Raw genomic sequence first — 21,400 nt, 5'->3', positions numbered from 1 at the left:
TTTTGCTGTACGACAAATTTTTGAAGTAGTAAAAATTCGCATTACAAGCTGTGTCTAATTACGAGGAAAAATTGTTAATAACCGAAATATTAAGAAAAAATTATATTTTTATGCGTTAGATTTTTTTTTTTGTCAACGTTACAAATAATACGCCTTTCTTTGAGAATGATATTAATGATAAGACAATATAGAGATGATCACTAGCACACTTGCTCTTTTTCAAACTTTGGATTAAAAATATGATATCACAAAAAATAGGTTTGCTATTATATATTGATTTAGGTGACGTAATTTTGTATAAGTTGAATATTTTTTCCGGATGATTTTTTTATTATTATTGCCTATTGGTTGATGTCGTTTTTACAAATACGTTAATTAATAGTTGCATACTAATCAATGAGACAGGTCATGAATTGCTTATGGAACGAATGTTGCTGCTTTCACGAGTAATATAAATAAACGACCATAATGTACGCTGGTATGAGAACTTAATTCACATGCAACAATTTAAAACTCATTTTAGTTGAATCGTATATAACATGCACTGACTAAATCAATCAATTGAATATATAAATTATATGGTTAAGGAACATATATTCTCACGTAGACATGTAGACTATGGACGTCCTAATAAAACTTGAAGTCTCTAATGTCATTTATTAGAAAACAAATTAAGACAGCGAGGTTGAGAACATGGAGGATCAAATTTCAATATTGCAAAATGTACGTAACCAGTTTACTTGATTCTCCATGCAAGTTCCCATGCACTCAAACCCTTTGTATATAAAACCCCTCCAAGTTCATCGTTTAATCATCATCAAAACAAAGCAAATACAAACCTTAAACATATATAGCTCAAGTAACCATGGCAATTCCAAAAGCTCACTACTCTTTAGCCATTCTTGTCGTGCTCTTTGCCGTTTCGAGTAGCCAAAAAGTCTGCAATCCAGAATGCAAGGCCAAAGAACCCTTCCACTGCGACAAAACTGTTGCATTCAACCGAACCAGCTTCCCCAAGAATTTCACTTTTGGTGCAGCTACTTCTGCATACCAGATTGAAGGTGCTGCACATAGAGCACTTAACGGATGGGACTATTTCACTCATAGATATCCAGGTGATCATAAACATTGTATACCATATTATTTATTTGCATGCACCTTGATGTATATATGATACAATGTATAAAATGTTAAAAAGAAGTATCATGCATGCTCATCATATGTTGGTTTGTTATATTATACAGAAAAAGTTCCAGATCGCAGTTCAGGAGATCTTGCTTGTGATTCGTATGATCTTTACAAGGTGAGAAAGGCTATTAAATGAAAAATGTGTCTCTATAATGATAGATTTGTTCAATATTTTAGTTTTAACTTTAGAACTTTCATATATAATCTTGAACAGGATGATGTCAAACTACTGAAAAGAATGAATGTTCAAGCATACCGACTCTCAATAGCATGGTCAAGGGTCTTACCAAGTAAATACACAAATTAAACCCATAAAAACACATCTCCCATCTAAGTTATATTTACATCCAATATAATTAACGACTCATGAACTTTGTGACTATATAAACTAATTTTAGAGGGAAGACTTATTGGAGGAGTGGACGAGAATGGGATCACATACTACAACAATCTCATCAACGAGTTGAAAGCAAATGGTATAAATGATTCGAAATAGTTAACTACTTGTTAATCAAAAATATATTAATCATTGTATTATATTATTTTTGAATACAGGCATAGAACCATATGTGACTATATTTCATTGGGATGTTCCCCAGACGTTAGAAGACGAATATGGTGGCTTCTTAAGCCCACGTATAGTGTAAGTGCATTAACAGTCGATTTCGATTCTAAACTTGCTTTTCTTTGGTTTAGGTTTATGTTACATCCCTATCAGATCAATGTATGTCTAATATGTAAATCATACATGAATAGGGAGGATTACACAAACTACGCTGAGCTTCTATTCCAAAGATTTGGAGACAGAGTCAAATTTTGGATCACTTTAAATCAGCCTTTCTCTCTCGCAACCAAAGGTTATGGAGATGGATCATATCCACCAGGAAGGTGCACTGACTGTGAATTTGGAGGAGATTCTGGAACTGAACCTTATATAGTTGCACATCACCAACTTTTAGCTCATGCACAAGCTGTATCTTTATACCGAAAAAGATATCAGGTATTATATACATTGTCAACGAAATCTCTCATAAATTTATTTAAGCGTTGGTTATACTTTCATGTGGTGTATTGGTGATACTGATACATAACCTAAAATTATTCATGCAGAAATTTCAAGGTGGTAAGATAGGAACAACCTTGATCGGGAGATGGTTCACTCCACTAGACGAAAATAGCAATCTCGACAAGGCTGCTGCGAAACGAGCATTCGATTTTTTCGTTGGATGGTAAACTCATACACACATATAAATACACACATAAATATATAAAGTTGTAGTAATAAACAGTTTTTGTATCAAATATTAAAAACATTCTTGCCTATATGAATTAGGTTCATGGATCCATTGGTGTACGGTGAATATCCAAAGATAATGAGAGAGATGGTAGGAGATAGATTACCAACATTCACACCTCACGAGTCAGCTTTAGTTAAAGGATCACTTGATTTTCTAGGGTTGAACTATTACGTTACTCAATATGCAACCGATGCACCTCCTCCGACAGAACCTAGTGCCATAACCGATCCACGAGTTACTCTTGGATGTCTGTAAAACAAAACTTTTTTTTTGTAATTCTTGCTTATCTTTTATTATCAAGACTAATCATTCCTTTAATTTACTTGGTTTTTCAGTTTATCGCAATGGAATTCCTATCGGTGTTGTGGTAAGTATATGACTTTTAAATTTTTTGAAAAACCGTTTTCAATTTCTCATATTCAAAAGATTGCAACATTGATATGAATTTTTCTTCCACATGCAGGCTCCTAGCTTCGTCTACTATCCTCCAGGGTTCCGTCATATTCTAAACTATATCAAAGACAACTACAAAAATCCCCTTACCTACATCACTGAAAACGGTAATATATCATTTTTTAATTTAATGTTAAATTATATTCAAGGAAAAAATTAACGTTTTTACAACGAGTGCATCACATGATTTAATGTGAAAAAACTGAAAAATTTTCGATAAGTAAATTAACTCCGAGATTGAACAATATATCATTTCATGTTGCATATAATCAATGAAAAAACAATATAATGTGTTTATGACACTACAAAAAAAAGGGCATATTGTGACTTACAAAATGTGACAGTTTGTTCGGTCACAATATTGTTACCATCTACATACTAAACTGTGACATAATAAATTAGTCATAAATACGTTACTATTTGGTTATAATATTGATACGAAACTAAAAGTTACTAATTTTGGTCACAAATTATGTGGAATCTGTAACAAAATATATAGTCACAATTATACGTACGGTTTTGTAACCAAAATATAGTAACTAAATTATGCAATTTTGTGACTAAATTTACGTCATTTGTAGTTACAAATGTGTTGTAACGATGTTGTCACAATTAGTCACCTTCTTTAGTTATATTTTCATTTAGTTATAAACTGGGACAAAATGATTACCATTTTGTGACTATAATAAAACATATAAATTTAAACTAAATAAGAAATTATTTTCAGTTTTGGAAGGAAAAGAAAAGAACTGAATTTCTTTTAGAAAAGGAAATATCGGTTTTTTTTCCTTTTATATATATGTGAGATCTCTTATTTACGGATCATGACCGTTGAATGTATTCACCCCGACGGTGAAGATTGATAGAGTGTTTTATGGCAGGAAGATATGAGCCGTGGATTAATTCGTTACTGCCTTTTATGAGTAAAAACGGATATTTAGGAGATCATGGGAATCAAGTTGAGAGAGATAATAAGAGTGAGAAAGAGAGTTACGTAATGTAACTTAAGTTTAAGGAGAAGAAGAAGGAAGAGGAGAGAGAGCTAAAGAGAAACAAAGGAAGGAGAAGATGGATAGAGCCAAAGGTTTCAAAGATTCTCCATGTTTTTTTTTATCATTCATTTCGCTTTTGAGATGATCTCTTCAGATCTGGGAGAGACCGTTTCATTTTGATGTTTTTTTTTTCCAGAGGAGGAAGGTCCAGTGGAGTTACCAGAGGCGACGATGTTGAGAGATTGATGAGGGAGTAATAAGAAGGATTGAGATCGAGAACGTGATATATACAGAGAGATGGAAAGAAATGAGACAAGGAGAGAGATCGGTTAAATAGCCGGAATAAGAGGAGAAAGGTTAACGATGGTTCATGGCAATCTAGACGACGGTGGCGACGATAACGGAGGTTTAGGAGCACCGTCTTCATTGAAGATCCTTCCTCCGACGAGTAATGATATTTCCGCTTCGTCATTTTCATGGTCTCTATCGAATCATCATTACAACGGTGGAAGCGGTTTATCTCCATCACCACCATCACAGTCTTCAGATCGACTCAAGAAGGGCGCTGTTTTAATTAAGTTGTATTTATTTTAATTTGTGTTCATAGATTGTCGTCGTTGTTGAATATTTAGTTTTTTTTTTCTTTTTTCTTTGAACAATATTTAGTTTGTTATCTATATATCATCATTTTAATTTGAATCTTTAATCTTTTATTTTATATTTTATTTTTTTCTAAAGCGTGTGATTAGGAATTATTTAAAAAAATATGGGAAACGGTTAATGACTAAATATTTATTGATTTATTAAGAAAAAAAAAAATCAAATTGTGACGTATTTGTGACAGCATTATTTGTCACAAATTGTGTCTGTGTTGTGACCTTTTTAATGTCGTCACAATTCGTAACGGATTGTTACCATTAAATACAGTAACAAAAAATTGTGACTATTTTGAGACTTAGATGAATTTGTGACGATTTTATTGTGACATAGAGGAAATCGTATCATTTTCGTCACAATAAAAAATTTGTGACGAAATATTTGTATATTGTGACTGTTATAATAGTAATAATATGAACTTTTTATTGTAGTGTGATAAACATTCTTATGTTAAATTTTCAGGAGTTGCTGATCTTGATCTTGGTAACGTAACACTTCCGGTTGCTCTTGCCGATAATGGACGAATTCAAAACCATTGCAGCCATCTTTCTTGTCTCAAATGCGCCATCGAGTGAGCTATATATAATTCATATTTTATTTGATATATATACTTTCCTCAATCAGGAGAACTATAAAAATGTTAATGTTAATATATACACCAAACTGAACTACTTTTGGAATTGTTATAGGGATGGATGCAACGTAGCAGGATATTTTGCATGGTCATTGATGGACAATTACGAATTTGGAAATGGTTACACTCTCCGGTTTGGAATGAATTGGGTCAACTTCACTAATCCTGCTGATCGCAAAGAAAAAGCTTCTGGAAAATGGTTCTCTAAGTTCATCGCAAAATAAGTCAATTTTATATGTCCAGCCTTGAATGTAATAAAGATTGTACTATATATATATATATGTATTGTTGTATGCTTTCTCTCTATTTAAACTTTGTATCGTAATAATCGACCTTAAATTACAGGTCCATGTATAAAAAGGTCATTAAAATGTATATGAACCTTCTTTATTGTGATTGTTCTATATTCTATTGGTAGTATTTACTACATGACATCTGTGACTTAATTGTAGAACTCGACTAATACCTCCAAAGAAAGAAGCCAATGCATTGTTGAAGATGAATATTAATCTTATCAACCGTTTTGGTTCATCTCAACTTTTAAAGATCCATATTGATGATGATATGGATTACTGTAAAGATCTTTGTGATGTGCTTTGCTCTGTTTTGGAATATACGAAAATTTACATTTTTTAGCAAAAGTCTTTCCTTTTTTTTTTTTTTTTTTTTTTTTTTTTGCTTTCTTATATATCTAAAATCCTAGTTAGAGTTAGAATTTTTATTTATCAACAAATTTTTAAAAATAAACACGTATCCTAAGTTCCTAACTACCGTATTTGACTAAAATATTTAAAGAGTGGGCAAGCATGAAAGTTAGAAAACTAGGGTTTTCTATTATACAGCCTTGAAACAATGACGATGATGTCTGATCTTTCGAAGAGTTTGGTAGAGGAGATACTCTCTAAGGTTCCTATATCATCTCTAAGAGCTGTGAAATCTACTTGCAAACAATGGAACGTTTTATCCAAAGATCCGAACTTTACAAAGAAGCAATGTGCTAAAGCAGCTAATGATTTTATGGTAATCATGCTTAATGATTTTAAGGTCTGTCTTATGAGTGTTGATCTCTATGGAGTACATAACGACAACAAAGACTTGGTTGATCCTTGTATAAAGCGAATTGGTGAACTTAATCAAGTCAAGATATTTAACGTCTTCTGTTGTGATGGCTTATTGTTATGTCTCACGAAGGAGAAGGAGGTCAATACTACTACTAGCCTCGTGGTTTGGAACCCGTATTCGAGCCAAACCAGTTGGATCAAACCAAGAATCACTTACGGTAGATCAGATATGTTTGGTATTGGATACGACAAGAACAACAACCACCACAAAATTTTGAGGCTTTTCTTAGAGTTTGGCAATTATAAGGTAGAGTATGAAATCTATGATTTTAAGTCTAATACATGGAGGGTTCTTGACATCTCATCTACAATAGTGTTTTACAAAAGAGGCGTGTCAGTGAAAGGCAACACTTACTTTATTTATCAAGAAACAATCAAAGTTGAAGAAGTGGGTAAAGAATGTGTTTTACTCTGTTTTGACTTTACTAAAGAGAGATTTGGACCTGCTCTGCATCTTCCGGTTCGTTGTGATGTTAGATACGATGACATTGTTCTGTCTTCAGTTAGAGAAGAGAAGCTTGCAGTGTTGTTTCAGCGTCTAGATACATGTAAGATGGAGATATGGATTACAACTAAGATTGAGCCTAATGTGGTGTCATGGAACAAGTTCTTAGACGTTAATACGGATACAATCACTGGTCTTAAGTTTATGGTTGAACCAAAGAGTTTCTTTGTCGAGGAGGAGAAGAAAGTGGCAGTGATTTGTGATATAGACAGACTTGAACCGACCAAGAAGGGACTTTACAAAACAGCTTGCGTCATTGGGGAAGATGGATACTTGAAAGAAGTGGATCTTGGAGAAGCTGTTAATGCTAAAGAATCTCCATATAGCTGCCCACTAGTGTGCTCTTGTTATGTTCCAAGGTTAGGGAGAAATCAACTAAGCTCTGGTACTATAGGACGAAAGGAAAGAATGAGACTAGTGATTAGTCTATGTTACAATCCATTATATGTTTCTCTTTTTCTTGTCTTGTCTTATCTTTTTCTATTCTTTTGTAAAGATGGTTTTTTGAACAAGAGTAACTAGTAGGCATAGCTCAAATCAAGGGAGATTTGTTTTTTTTTGTAACAAAATGATACTTCGGTCTCAGTTAATCCCTTCAACAAGTACTATGGAGAGTTTTTTTTTCAATTTTTTTTGGGATTTTTCATCTGATGCATAATTTATTTTACACTTATAGGTTCAACATTATACAAAAATTTAGAAGTACACTCACCAATTATTATTTTATTTTTTAAAACACTTTGAGGTTTCAATCTAAAAAAAATATATAACATAGAATATAGATGATGATTTATGATAAAGAAAATTATAGACCTTCCTCTAAATTTGACTAAAAAAGGTTATTAACAAATAATATTTAAGAACTTCTGATTTATTTTATTTAGGTAGAAAATAGTTTAAGAGTAATATATTATTATTTTTTAAAATCGTTTGTTTAAGAGTAAATTATTTCTTTGATAAAAGAAAAATAAAAAATTGCATCATTAGACCAATAAGATTAGAGCTCATTTTTTTTTGTTGTAAAAGGGGTAATATTATAGAATCCATCTGAGTCCAATTTATAAGTTTTTATCCAAATTAACTCAAAAGAGAGAATTCGAGATCTGGCCTCTCCTCTCTGGGCATAGAGCGACTCTCTCACTCAGATCTATATACCTCCTTCTTCTTCTTCGTTTCGATCGTGAGCTCATCTGATCTGTGGTAATCACCATTGTCTCCCTTCTTACGATTTCAAATTTCTGATTTGATCTCTCTCTCTCACACACTCCATTGTTGCAATTTAGATCTATTCCTCTTCAATCTCGTTTGAATTGTTCGTGATTCGTTTTGTTTTTGTTGTGATCTGGTTTTGATTGTATGTAGAGTGCATTATGTTGACAAAGTTCGAGACCAAGAGTAACAGAGTTAAGGGTCTGAGCTTTCACCCTAAAAGACCATGGATTCTCGCGAGTTTGCACAGTGGCGTGATCCAGCTCTGGGATTATCGTATGGGTACTTTGATCGATAGATTTGACGAGCATGAAGGACCTGTTCGTGGTGTTCATTTCCACAGTTCACAGCCTCTCTTCGTCTCCGGAGGTATATGCTTTCCTCTCGTCATTACCTTACCTTCATCGCGAAATCCTTGATTTCTAGATTTAGCGTTTGTAGTGAATCCGTATAATTGATTTTGTCCCAGCATCAAAAGAATGGATCTGTACATGATGATCTTGAAATTGAATCGAATGTTTAGGGTTGATACGTTTGTCTTGTAAAGGCTGGTGGGGTTTGCATTATAATGATCTTAATGCTTGTCTAGTATCTTAATCTTGCAGGGGATGATTACAAGATTAAAGTTTGGAACTACAAAACACACAGGTGTCTTTTCACTCTTCTTGGGCATCTTGATTATATCCGCACGGTTCAGTTCCATCATGAGTACCCATGGATTGTGAGTGCCAGTGACGATCAGACTATCCGTATATGGAACTGGCAATCACGGACTTGTGTTTCTGTCTTAACTGGTCACAATCACTATGTTATGTGTGCCTCTTTCCACCCAAAAGAAGACCTCGTAGTATCAGCTTCTTTAGATCAGACTGTCCGTGTTTGGGATATCGGTGCTCTTAGGAAGAAGACAGTATCTCCTGCTGATGACATCATGAGGTTGACTCAGATGAATAGTGATCTTTTCGGTGGAGTTGATGCCATAGTCAAGTACGTCCTTGAAGGTCATGACAGAGGTGTAAACTGGGCCGCTTTTCATCCCAACCTGCCTCTTATTGTCTCGGGTGCAGATGACCGCCAAGTAAAGCTGTGGCGTATGAATGGTAATTAGTTGATGTTATCCTTTTGTGCGTTCAAAATTTATATGCTATCAATCATAGATTCTAATACTGATATGCATATATTCTGTATGCCCTAATTCTTAGATGAATCTTGAAATTGAAAGCTGAGTGTAATGTGTTTTTATCAATATCATTGCAGAAACTAAAGCTTGGGAGGTGGATACATTGCGAGGCCATATGAATAATGTTTCATCTGTTATGTTCCATGCAAAACAGGACATAATTGTATCAAACTCTGAAGATAAGAGCATCCGTGTCTGGGATGCTACCAAGCGAACTGGACTTCAGACTTTCCGTCGTGAACATGATAGATTCTGGATTCTTGCAGTTCACCCTGAGATGAATCTACTAGCAGCAGGACATGACAGTGGCATGATTGTGTTCAAACTTGAGAGAGAACGTCCTGCATTTGCTTTGAGTGGTGATTCTCTGTTCTATGCCAAGGATAGATTCTTGCGGTACTACGAATATTCAACTCAAAGAGATTCCCAAGTTATCCCTATACGACGTCCTGGTACTCCAAGCTTGAATCAAAGTCCTAGGACTCTGTCATACAGTCCGACTGAAAATGCAGTTTTGATCTGCTCAGATGTGGATGGTGGTTCTTATGAGTTGTACATCATTCCAAAAGATAGTGTTGGCAGGAGTGATGTTGTACAAGATGCAAAGAGAGGGACAGGTGGCTCTGCAGTATTCATTGCCCGTAACCGATTTGCTGTTCTCGAGAAAAGCACCAGCCAGGTGCTAGTCAAGAATCTAAAGAATGAGGTGGTTAAAAAGAGTTCTCTGCCTATTCCCACAGATGCTATCTTCTATGCCGGGACTGGAAATTTGCTTTGTAGATCTGAGGATAAAGTAGTTATATTTGACCTCCAGCAAAGGCTTGTTCTTGGTGAACTTCAGACACCACCATTTGTTAGGTACGTTGTTTGGTCTAGTGATATGGAGAGTGTTGCTTTGCTCAGCAAACATACTATAATTATCGCGAGCAAAAAACTTGTTCTCCAGTGTACGCTTCATGAGACGATACGTGTGAAAAGTGGAGCTTGGGACGATAATGGTGTCTTCATTTACACAACTTTAAATCATATCAAGTACTGTCTTCCTAATGGAGATAGTGGAATCATCCAAACCCTGGATGTACCAATCTATATCACCAAGGTGTCTGGTAATACAATCTTTTGCTTGGATCGGGATGGGAAAAACAAGGCTATCACCATCAATGCAACCGAGTACATTTTCAAGCTCGCACTTCTGAGAAAGAGGTATGATCATGTCATGAGCATGATAAAGAACTCCCAGCTATGTGGACAGGCTATGATTGCCTACCTTCAGCAGAAAGGATTCCCTGAAGTTGCCCTCCATTTTGTTGAAGATGAGAGGATCCGATTTAACCTGGCTCTTGAAAGTGGCAACATCAGCGTGGCTGTTGCATCCGCTACACAGATTAATGAGAAAGACCACTGGTATAGACTTGGGGTGGAGGCTCTTCGCCAAGGTAACTCTGGAATTGTTGAGTTTGCATACCAGCAGACAAAGAACTTTGAGAGGTTGTCCTTTCTTTATCTCATTACTGGTAACTTGGACAAGCTTTCAAAGTTGATGAAGATTGCCGAAGTGAAAAACAACGTGATGGGTCAGTTTCACAATGCGCTCTACCTAGGAGATGTTAAAGAGCGTGTTAAGATACTGGAGAATGCTGGTCATTTGCCTCTAGCTTATATCACGGCTTCGGTTCATGGTTTAAATGACATTGCTGAGCGACTGGCAACGGAGCTAGGAGACAACGTGCCCTCGTTGCCTGAAGGAAAAACTCCATCGCTTCTAATGCCACCGACACCCGTCATGTGCGGTGGTGATTGGCCACTTCTGAGGGTGATGAAAGGAATATTTGAAGGAGGACTTGAGAGTGCAGACAGAGGAGGTACTGTTGATGAAGAAGATGGCGAAGGTGATTGGGGTGAGGAACTTGACATAAATGTTGATGGAATGGAGAACAGAGACATTGAAGACATTTTGGCGGCTGCAGAAGCAGGTGAAGAGGAAAATGATGAGGATGGTGGATGGGGAGGACTTGAAGACTTGGAGCTCCCACCGGAGCTTGACACTCCTAAAGCCTCTGCTAATGCACGTTCATCAGTTTTTGTGACACCTACCCAAGGTATGCCTATAAGTCAGATCTGGAGCCAGAAATCTTCTCTTGCTGCTGAGCAAGCTGCAGCTGGAAGCTTCGACACTGCAATGCGTCTGCTCCACAGACAGCTTGGTATAAAGAACTTTACACCTTTGAAATCGATGTTTCTTGATTTGTTCAATGGGAGCCACAGCTATCTGCGTGCTTTTTCTTCATCTCCTGTTGTTCCACTTGCCATTGAGCGTGGATGGAGCGAGTCTTCCAGTCCCAACGTTCGTGGACCACCAGCTCTTGTTTATGATTTCTCTCAGCTAGACGAGAAGCTCAAATCTGGCTACAAAGCCACAACAAGTGGGAAATTCACTGAGGCTCTCCGTCTTTTCCTTTCTATCCTCCACACCATCCCTCTAGTGGTAGTTGAGACAAGAAGAGAAGTCGATGAGGTTAAGGAACTAGTCACTATCGTTAAAGAATATGTCCTTGGTCTTCAAATGGAGCTCAAGAGGAGAGAGATGAAAGATGATCCACTGAGGCAACAAGAGCTCGCTGCTTACTTCACTCACTGCAACCTCCAAACACCTCACTTACGGCTTGCACTGCTTAGTGCAATGGGGGTCTGCTACAAGGCAAAGAACCTCGCCACTGCTTCTAATTTCGCAAGAAGACTGTTGGAATCAAACCCAGTGGAGAACCAGGCCAAGATGGCTAGACAAGTTGTGCAAGCCGCTGAACGTAACATGACTGACGCAACCAAGCTTAACTACGACTTCAGAAATCCATTTGTGATATGCGGATCAACATATGTCCCGATCTACAGAGGACAGAAAGACGTCTCCTGTCCTTACTGCACCGCCCGGTTTGTACCAAGTCAAGAAGGAAACATCTGCACGGTCTGTGATCTTGCAGTGATTGGTGCAGACGCATCTGGTTTGCTATGCTCTCCAGCTCAAGTCCGGTGATCAAATTCAGATTCATTATCAATACAGAGATACTCTATTAACAGAAATAAGAGTGTTTTGAGCTTTTGGTGTTTTTGTGATTGTGTACTTACCAATCAGGTTTGTGGATTTTTTTCTCGTTGCAGGTTCTATTACTCTTTTTTTTTTTTTAAAGTTGTTACTTATCTTTTAGCAACAACAACACATGAGAACTTTTAGCTTCTTGCTTTATATATCTTTTTGATGCGTAGTAGTCTATGAAAAATACAGTGTTGGATCATTTCTAATTTCAATTTCGAAAATTTATGATTTACTTGTGAAAAGTTATAGTTTTGTGAGTTGGTCGTTCCTAATTACAAGTTTATCAAATGGAGCGATGGAAGAACCAAATAGTAAACCAATTTTTAGAGTCAATCAAACCAATTTGTGTCCTTAACCGGTTCAGAATTCAACCCTAGAAAATTAGAGATCGCCTTCATCTTCCACGGAGATTGCAGATTCTTGAACACTAAAGATCAGCCACAGTTGTGGTAATCGCATTGCGTCTTGTCATGTATTCTTTGATACTCCATGGAAGAAGAGCTATTGAACTGCAGAAATGGCGTAACTTGAGATGTGCAGTGAAGCTTTTAGAATATTCGTTATCTTCTGCTGCTACTGCTAGTGGTGCTGATGACGCGAGCCTTAGAGTTGGTCGAAAAGGGAAGAACTTTACTGTCTCTTACCTTGTTGATTCACTTGGTTTAGCTAAAAAGCTAGCAGAATCGATTTCAAGAAAAGTCAGTTTGGAGAACAAGGTTAATCCTGATTCTGTTCTGAATCTTTTGAGAAGTCATGGCTTCACAGATTCTCATATATCTAGCATCGTTAGGGAGTATCCTAGATTGCTTATATTAGATGCTGAGAGATCACTTGCTCCCAAGCTTAAGTATCTGCAGTCAAGAGGAGATTCAAACTCTGAGCTCACTGAGACTGTTTCAAAAGTTCCTAAAATCTTGAGATTGAAAGCAGGCAAATCTCTCAGCACATACTATGATTTCGTCAAAGTCATTATAAAAGCTGATAAGATCTCCAAGTTCAAAAAGTTGTGTCATTCATTGCCGGAGGGTAGTATTCAGGAGAATAAAACCCGGAATATATCGGTTTTGAGAGACTTGGGCGTGCCTCAGAGGTTGTTGTTCTCCTTGTTTACATCAGTTTCTCCACCTGTATGTGGAAAAGAAAGATTTGAAGAATCACTCAAGAAAGTTGTTGAGATGGGTTTTGATCCCACTACCTCCAAGTTTGTCTCTGCTCTACGCGTTTTTCAAGGATTGAGCGACAAAACAGTAGAAGAAAAGGTCAATTTCTATATTACCTTAGGCTTATCTGTTGAAGATGTATGGGCTATGTTCAAGAAATTCCCATGTTTTCTTGGACTCTCGGAGAAGAAGACAGCAAACTCCATTGAAACTTTTATAGGCCTAGGACTCACTAGAGACGAGTTTACATTTATGGTCAAGCGCTTTCCGTCATGTCTTAATTTCTCTGCAGAGTCAGTGAAGAAGAAGACTGAGTTTCTAGTGAAGAAAATGAATTGGCCACTAAAGACTGTGGTTTTGAACCCTGTGGTACTTGGATACAGCTTGGAGAAGAGAATTGTTCCAAGGTGTAATGTAATCAGAGTTCTCATCTCAAAAGGATTTTTCGCAAGTGAACACCCTCCAATGCCGTCTGCCTTGGCTATCTCGGATCGAGCTTTCTTAAACAAGTATGTGTTGAATCATGATGACAAGCGACTCGTGCCTAAGTTAATCGCTGTCTTCTCCAGAAAACGTGTTTCACTCACTGATCACGTAGTACAATGAGCAACGTTAGGCATTGTTTTAGATTCATTGGTCATTTCTTTTTGATGCCTTATGTGTGAAGCAGAAAAAAAGCTAGTGTCTAAGGAAACAAAAACTAAATAAAACATGTTGATTGCTAAATAGTTTCTTGTCCTTACATGTTTCGTATTATTATCAATTGAGCTGATCGAACCAGATACAACTGAACTTAATAGTAACACTAATCTCTACTGTCGGAACTCGAGCAAGATTCCACAAATCTCTACGTCATTGCTGAGAACTCATAATCCTCGTATCCCATCCGTTGTACATATTGACGATGACCAGCTGTGTTCACCTTCTTAGACAAGAAACAACCAACACAAGATGTGGAACAAAATTTAGAACCAGACGACTCCAAAACTATTTTGTGTGGACAACGCTTCTTGCAATAAGAGCAAGAAGGTCGAGTCATATGATGGTTGTTGGACTGAACACATATCTTCGCTCCATTGAAGGAGAAGCTTATCCAAGATGAACCAGGCTTCTCGTATAAGTCCTGCCCGAGCAGACACTCAATGTGTAAGGTGACGCAACAGTACTCGCCACACGTATAAAACCGCTCCTTTGGATCTAGTTTCTGCTCGCAAATTTCACACCAATACGTCATGGTACTTGTCTCTTCACCATAAGATAGAGTGAGCATATGTTTATCATGCTCATACCTCACTTCTTGAGGTAAAGTAGCACATCCAAAACACAAAGCAAAGTAGTCACACTCAATGCAATTGAATGTTTCTTTTGTTGAGTATTTTTCCAACTTTTTGCAAACAGAACACCTTCTTTGCTCTCCTGGTTTGGATGTTAGGAATAAAGAATGTTTATGACTCTTATGGACTAGTGGCTCAGAAACTGTGGCGCACTGCACATGTAGCCTAAAAAGATAGTCATCTTTATCCGGCTTTTCACACTCATAGAAGAAACCAGCTTTGCATTTCCAAGGACAAGCTGAACATGGATCCACACTATGTTCCACAAGACCCTGAGACCCTCCTTTTAGAGTGAGCATATGTGGATGTATCGGGTGATGCATTTTGCGAGGAAGATCTGCACATTTATCGTGGAGAATATACTTGCATTGCATACATGAGTATAAGTTACCCGAATAGATTGGCATGACGCATGCTTGACACACCTTATTCACGTCGTAGTCTCTACCCGTGTTCTCATCAAGTCTCAAAGGATGATGTTGATGACTAAAATGCTTTATGATTCCATCACCTATACTCACAAACGGCGGTTCAACTTCTTCATCTTCTTCTGGTATCCCCTCGAGTTCTTGACCATCCCACACATTCTTCTGTGTGGCACATTTTGAATGAGCCACATATGAACAACCGTCCTTGATGCAAGAATAACCTCCGTAATCATTGTCAATCTTTCTTCGGCAAACACAACAAGACCAATCTCCTTGACCAAAAGAATGGGTGAAAGAGATACGATGGGGATGGCGAGAAATCCTTATGAGACGTGGTAAGCTGATACACCTTTGATGAGCCACAAAGTCACAAGGGGGACATACATAGAAAGGACAGCTTGTATGTGTCAAGGAACAAAGGCTGCAAGCAAAAGGACTCTGTCTTGGAAACAGAGCAAGAGTATGCTCATGCCACTTCGAATGGTCTAAAGAAAAGACTGGTGGTTTCTCCACACAAGATATGTTCATACCATAGTCGCAAGCTGAGCAATAATAGAACAGCTCTTGGAGACTTTCATCACAACAATAGCACTGTCTCGTTTCATGAGACTTTTGCAACAAAGCAAGCCGAAGAGAATGTCTTGGATGAAGAGGGTGCTTGATCTCAACTGGAGCCTTGTTACTTTCATTATGGTTCTTCCCATTGCAACCTCTACAGAAAAAATGTGAAGCGTCTTCTCCTGTTGACCTGAACTTGAGCCAGAACAAAGGGAAACAACACAGTTTGTAATTGGTTCCCCACAAGAACTCTTTATCTACTTGTAATTTTCCCTTTTCCAATCTTACTGCTACTTGAGGGCATAGAGAAATAAGTTTCTTCCACTTTGGATCCATAGAGATGACAAGGGAGATTATTCTACGGATGAGTGATACGAGCTCCAGCTCTGGCTCAAGACTTAATGTTTTACCAAAGAGTGGCAAGACCTCCAAATCTTGCTCCAACAAAGGATCTATATGGTTGTCAAGATCTGCTTTTTTAGCAATGAATGATATGAGCTTCCTTAGAGGCTCCGGCTGAGAATCCAAATCCATAGAGTTGTAGATAGAGATGGTTTGAGTAATGAGTAACATGAGCTCTGACTCGGGAATGGCATACTCACATAATAAGCTACTAACATAGCTTATTTGAATAATGAGTGCAATGATCTCTGCGTTCGCATCCCTGTTATGAACTTCCCAAGGATCCTGAATAGATATTAGTTCAAAAATGGCTGATATGATCTCCCCTTCCAAATCCATAGTGCTGCACAGAGAGTATTTGAGTAACAAAAGATATTTGAGTAATGAGTAATGATCTCTCCTCTTGTCTTTTTTTTTCTTTTTCTTTCGTAATTAACTCAGTGCTCTCTATATGGTGAGTGCTATTAGGACATGAGTGCTAGATGAATTCAATGCTATCACCAACCAACTCAGATCCACGACCCTCCATATTAAATACATATAATAGGCTTCTTTATAGAGAGGCTTACCTGTACCTGAAACATATTTAGGCTTTCCTTATCTCCATTTAACCCTGATCCAACCTGTTTCCTTGTGCATGCAATCTCTGACGGGGAAATCAACATATTGTCCCATTACCTTTGTAGCCTTAACCATCATCAGTTTTTACTTTTCTGTATATTCATACTAGAAGGCAACAGTTTTGTCTATAACTAGAGAACACTAATGACTTAAGATCCTAATTAAAGACTGATGATAAGTGAAGTAAAGAACTAAACGAATGAAACATGTACCTTTTGAAAAAATGAGATCGAGTGGCAAAGAAGCAGTGATACCAAAAGAAGAGCTAATGCTGCGATTTGTCTGCCAAAGCTTAACTTCTTCCACATAGTCTGAAACTGCTAATCTTCAAAGAAAAGCCTAATGGGATTTTGTCGTACGTGAGCTGATGCTTCTCGACCTCTGGTCCATCAAAAAGCTAAACTTGAAATCTAGTCAGGTTACAGATTTAAAAGAGCATTTAGACTGTAGCAAGGCAACGATATATAACCGCATATAAAGCGCTTAGCTTTTGCAATTCAAAAAGAAACCCAACATGAGAAGATAAAATGTCTATGACTATGCGCAAGAACATCTTCCATGTATCTCTCTGGCCCTCCAGTCTCCATTTAGATCCTATAAAGGTATACACATAACTGAAAACCAAAATAAAATTGCAATCATTGGAACAAAACATATGCGATCAGAAGGATTAAATCATTCAATTAACACTAAATGGCTTAGAACAAGCTCAGTTGAGAATAGCAACAAAGGAAAACAGAAGCAGTGAAGACAAAGTCTTGTACTCATGTTAACACATCCAATAACTACAGACAAGGCTTCTCCAACACAATATTTACAATTAGTTAGTTAAGATCACCAGCTTTCAAGTCTCAGACAACAAGCAAATCATATTTCATACAACATGCAAACAAAAATAAACAGTGCTAGTCTTGTCTAAGCTTTAATACATCCAAGAATCATGTTCGGGTCTTATTAATTAAGTTATCTTCTTAAAGCCTTAAAGATCTTATAGAGACATGGTTTCAAAATAGAAACTATGGAGTAAGAAGAAAGTCATGTAGGAGCTACAATGGAGGGATATTACATCAAACAAAAGGGTTTACAGTCTTTATAGTCCCAAAGCTACACTATCCAAGAAACTCAACAAACCACTTTCCTCTGCTCTATCTTGTCAAGACATTAGATCAGAAGTGATCAAAGCTTGTAAACACAAGAGAGTCCGACAAGGTGGAAGCATTTCCGCATAAGTATAGCTATTGTTTCACACAATAAGATTCCAAACCAATAACCTAAGAAAGTGTTTTTTATTCTGAATCGACAAATGCTTGAACTTTGAAGTGATGATCAAGTCACTAAAGTTGTTTGATTTATCAAAAAGATTCAATCTTTAGTATAGAATGTTTTGAATTGTTACCTGACAACAAAACAGATCTATGGACTGATCAATCATCATGCCTAACCTACCTCGTTTCTCCTACAGCACAACCAAGGCTTTTGAAGTGATGATCAGGAACACTGAAGTTGTTTGATTATGCAAAAAAGATTCAATCTTTAGTATAGAATGTTTGAAACAATACCTGACAAGTTGAGTAGAATATGGTCTAGTACTCGGACAAGTTGGTACATACCTATTTTATCAAAAAACAAAACAGAGATATGGACTGATCGATCATGCATAACCTACCTCGTCTACGCTATGCATAACCTACAACACAACCAAGGGTCTTCTATGCCTTAAGAGATCTAAAACATCATGTCCGGATCCTATAAAAGCATCTTTAAAAGAACCCTAATACGAAGCAATTCAATCAAACTCCTAACTATTGACGATCGATTTCAGAACCCATAAGAAAAATCGAAGCTTTAAACATGTGGAACAACTGGAGAATACGAACGAGTTAGACTTACCAAAGGAGACGAAATGAGAGAATTTGACGGCGGAAGTAACTTCTTGAACCACCGGAAAACTCAGTTTCTGCTACCATTTCTCTCTCTCTCGTTCTTTATTTCACTGAACAAATTCGTCAAACTTGTAAGAAAAGTTATGATTTTTAAAGTATACGAATTGTATGATTGTTTTCCTCTGTGTCGAAGAATGAAGAAGATTTTGAAGTTTGTGTATTTATAGGCGGCGCTGCGTGGCTTTCTAACCGTTGTGTTATAATTAACGGCTCTATCACGCAAACCCATTTTTTATTCTTTAATTAATTTATCCTTTGATATTCATTACCTAATTAGTCATTTTATTTGATTTTCTAGAAAATTTACATTGGTTAATTTTTATGCAGTCACTCACAAGTTTAATTTCAACTATTATTCAAACCATAAGAGAAATTTAAGTTAGATTTTAACAGACAAATCTGTTAAATAAATGTTCAAGCTAAGATCTACATTTTATGATGATATTTCAAAGTATATCAATTCAGTTATGAATCATGCTTTTCAGTTATCAATTCAGTATATTAACCTTTTTATATATTTATCGGCATTTCAAGATTAATTTAGACATGTGGATGGAAATTGTAAGAGTCTTTAGGCAAATAGTAACATAGCTAATAACTTATTAGAGTTAAGTAACATTGGCATACCTTATCGCGATGTTATCGCCTATGTGAGCGCTAATATATAACATAAGTAACTTAGACCACCTCGAGCGGTGTGCACCGATGAGAGGTACTAAATAGAAAAAAAAATATTTTATTTATTTTTCATTTTCTTTTAATAATTCAACTTTTGAAAATTTGCTATGTGTCCCATTTTCTTTTAGTACGGTTTCTAAAGGTTCCGTTTTAAACAATGTGCTCTTTCTCTCTCTTTAATGTTTTCTAGTTTATTTTGTTTAGTCTCTCTCTTAAAGTACTCCACTCGAGATGCTCTTACGATAAGTTATATTTCTCGATCATTATATAGAATTACGCTGACATAATTTTGAAACAAACTATGCAAAACTAGTTAAGATAAACTATAAGTCATTAAGAAACCAAACAATGGAGAATTTTTTTTTATAATTTTGTAATTATGTCTTCTTCTGAATAAATGAATGAACAACCAGTCAGAGAGTTTGATTCTAATTTGACTGTTTGGTTTGGAAAAAACAAACAAAATGAAGTTAAAGAAGAAAGAAAGAGAGATAGAGACGAACCATTGGGGTAACATTTGGTATGTCCTATGAGAGACAGAGCTCTTTATTGTTTTTGCCCAATTCATTTATGTTCTTCCACATGCTTTTCCCTTTTTTTCCCCTTCCCTCATTTATTTCTCTCTTTTGTCACTCACTATCTCCTTTCTCTTTTGGTATCTTTCACTTTCCTTTACTTTGTTCGTTATGGAATTGTTTGTTTTACCTCTAGGCTTTGGGTAGTTTTTGTCAAACTATTGCTTACAAGATGAACAAAGCTGAGATATATTATGTTCTTACGATCTTTTAGTAGATGTGTTTACTCATTAGGATGATTAAGATCAACAAAGTATGAGAATTATGACTCAAATCAGTTATAAATATCCATTTTTGTTGGACTATAGATATGTAATATATGTATAGAGATTTGTATGTCGATATATAAGAGTAGACCCATCTCATTTAATCTGTCCAAGCCAAAAACAAAAATTTAAGGTTTTTGGTCCTAAAGCTCGTGGGCATTCTGCGATATGTCATTAAAGATATGCGACCACTTCGCAGGTTTTTGTTGGTTTTGGCGTATCTATCGATCTATCTCTTCACATATTTGAGTATATATCATGTATACTGTATGCTTTATCATTCGTTAATAATTTAATACTTCTAAAGAAAATAAACGTCTAGTCTATTAGATATACAAAAAATTATGTTAAATACAACTTACTAATTTTCATCTAAATTTTATTTGGGATTTCAAAACTATCATTTTTGCAATGCCACTTTTTAAAAATATTTCTCTTTCAAATTTTATCAAAAAGTCACTAAAAATTTGAAATTTATCAAAAAAATATGTGTAAGCTTATATATACACGAATTATCTTTATATGTGTGTAAATTTATATATATATCATAAAAACCTTTTAAAAATCATATAAAGACCATATAAACTTCGTAAACCTTTTAAAAACCTTATAAAAACCTTATAAATGTCGTTTAGAACATTTTTAAACTCTAAATATTTGGATTGAGTCTCCCTGTAGTAATGATGATCTAGATGTACCTTATAAACTATATAATTTTTCATATTTGAAAAGAAATATTTTTGAAAACAGATAAAAAATTGGATATTTTTAAAAAGAAGTACACCAAAAATGGCATTTTTCAAAAATTCTCATTTTATTTTGTACAATTTGATCTTAAACCACAATTTTGGAATTCGGTTTTCATTGAGTAGCATTTGCTTTACATCTTATGGACGTAAAAGTTCTATTAGAGGTTCTAGGTGTAGAACCGTTCATCATAATTTAGTATATTATAAAGTTCTATTAGTCTATTTACATACTATAAAGTGGTATATCATGCATGGAGGTATATAAATAGAAAGAACTATGGAATCGTCCGTAAATAGATAAATTCTATGCAATGTAATAAAATCAAATATTTCTGATAGTGATATGTAAATTGACAAA

The 21,400-nt window shown here is 36.0% G+C and overlaps 5 protein-coding genes and 1 long non-coding RNA gene across 7 annotated transcripts; 4 read left to right on the top strand and 2 right to left on the bottom strand.

Moving 5' to 3' along the window:
• The first annotated feature begins 865 nt into the window (after nt 1-865).
• Nucleotides 866-5,446, top strand: LOC17894799 (myrosinase 4). Of its 2 annotated transcripts, none has more exons than XM_023788077.1 (12): nt 866-1,115; nt 1,245-1,303; nt 1,403-1,478; nt 1,587-1,664; nt 1,744-1,831; nt 1,945-2,188; nt 2,299-2,417; nt 2,522-2,733; nt 2,822-2,850; nt 2,950-3,046; nt 5,051-5,159; nt 5,278-5,446. In XM_023788077.1, exons 1-12 carry the CDS (start codon nt 866-868, stop codon nt 5,444-5,446), a joined length of 1,530 nt encoding a protein of 509 aa, XP_023643845.1. The 2 variants fall into 2 exon arrangements, with proteins under 2 accessions (XP_023643845.1, XP_023643844.1); XM_023788076.1 differs by having other exon boundaries at nt 2,822-2,853.
• Nucleotides 5,447-6,074: 628 nt separating this feature from the next.
• LOC17895916 (putative F-box protein At3g19560) lies at nt 6,075-7,366 on the top strand. The gene is made up of 2 exons (XM_006301403.2): nt 6,075-7,207; nt 7,345-7,366. The coding sequence occupies exons 1-2, from the start codon at nt 6,075-6,077 to the stop codon at nt 7,364-7,366; spliced, it is 1,155 nt and encodes a 384-aa protein (XP_006301465.2).
• Nucleotides 7,367-7,930: 564 nt separating this feature from the next.
• LOC17894191 (coatomer subunit alpha-1) lies at nt 7,931-12,497 on the top strand. Its single transcript, XM_006300317.2, has 4 exons — nt 7,931-8,048; nt 8,211-8,426; nt 8,663-9,157; nt 9,315-12,497. Exons 2-4 carry the CDS (start codon nt 8,219-8,221, stop codon nt 12,266-12,268), a joined length of 3,657 nt encoding a protein of 1,218 aa, XP_006300379.1. The 5' UTR covers nt 7,931-8,048; nt 8,211-8,218; the 3' UTR covers nt 12,269-12,497.
• A 146-nt stretch (nt 12,498-12,643) lies between these two features.
• LOC17894049 (transcription termination factor MTERF4, chloroplastic) lies at nt 12,644-14,303 on the top strand. The gene is made up of 2 exons (XM_006301175.2): nt 12,644-14,080; nt 14,230-14,303. Exons 1-2 carry the CDS (start codon nt 12,799-12,801, stop codon nt 14,253-14,255), a joined length of 1,308 nt encoding a protein of 435 aa, XP_006301237.2. The 5' UTR covers nt 12,644-12,798; the 3' UTR covers nt 14,256-14,303.
• Nucleotides 14,177-16,604, bottom strand: LOC17894097. The gene has a single exon (XM_023787763.1). The coding sequence runs from the start codon at nt 16,547-16,549 to the stop codon at nt 14,336-14,338; it is 2,214 nt and encodes a 737-aa protein (XP_023643531.1). The 5' UTR covers nt 16,550-16,604; the 3' UTR covers nt 14,177-14,335.
• Nucleotides 16,605-16,889: 285 nt separating this feature from the next.
• LOC111832009 lies at nt 16,890-18,890 on the bottom strand. Its single transcript, XR_002835111.1, has 3 exons — nt 18,391-18,890; nt 18,228-18,304; nt 16,890-17,445 (listed from the first exon to the last, which is right to left on the bottom strand). It is a non-coding gene; the product is annotated as an uncharacterized LOC111832009 (long non-coding RNA).
• Nucleotides 18,891-21,400: the final 2,510 nt, after the last annotated feature.

The sequence above is a fragment of the Capsella rubella genome, unplaced genomic scaffold (assembly GCF_000375325.1).
Source record: "Capsella rubella cultivar Monte Gargano unplaced genomic scaffold, Caprub1_0 scaffold_2, whole genome shotgun sequence".
NCBI lineage: Eukaryota > Viridiplantae > Streptophyta > Magnoliopsida > Brassicales > Brassicaceae > Capsella > Capsella rubella.
This window is presented reverse-complemented; position numbering and strand designations above follow the sequence as displayed.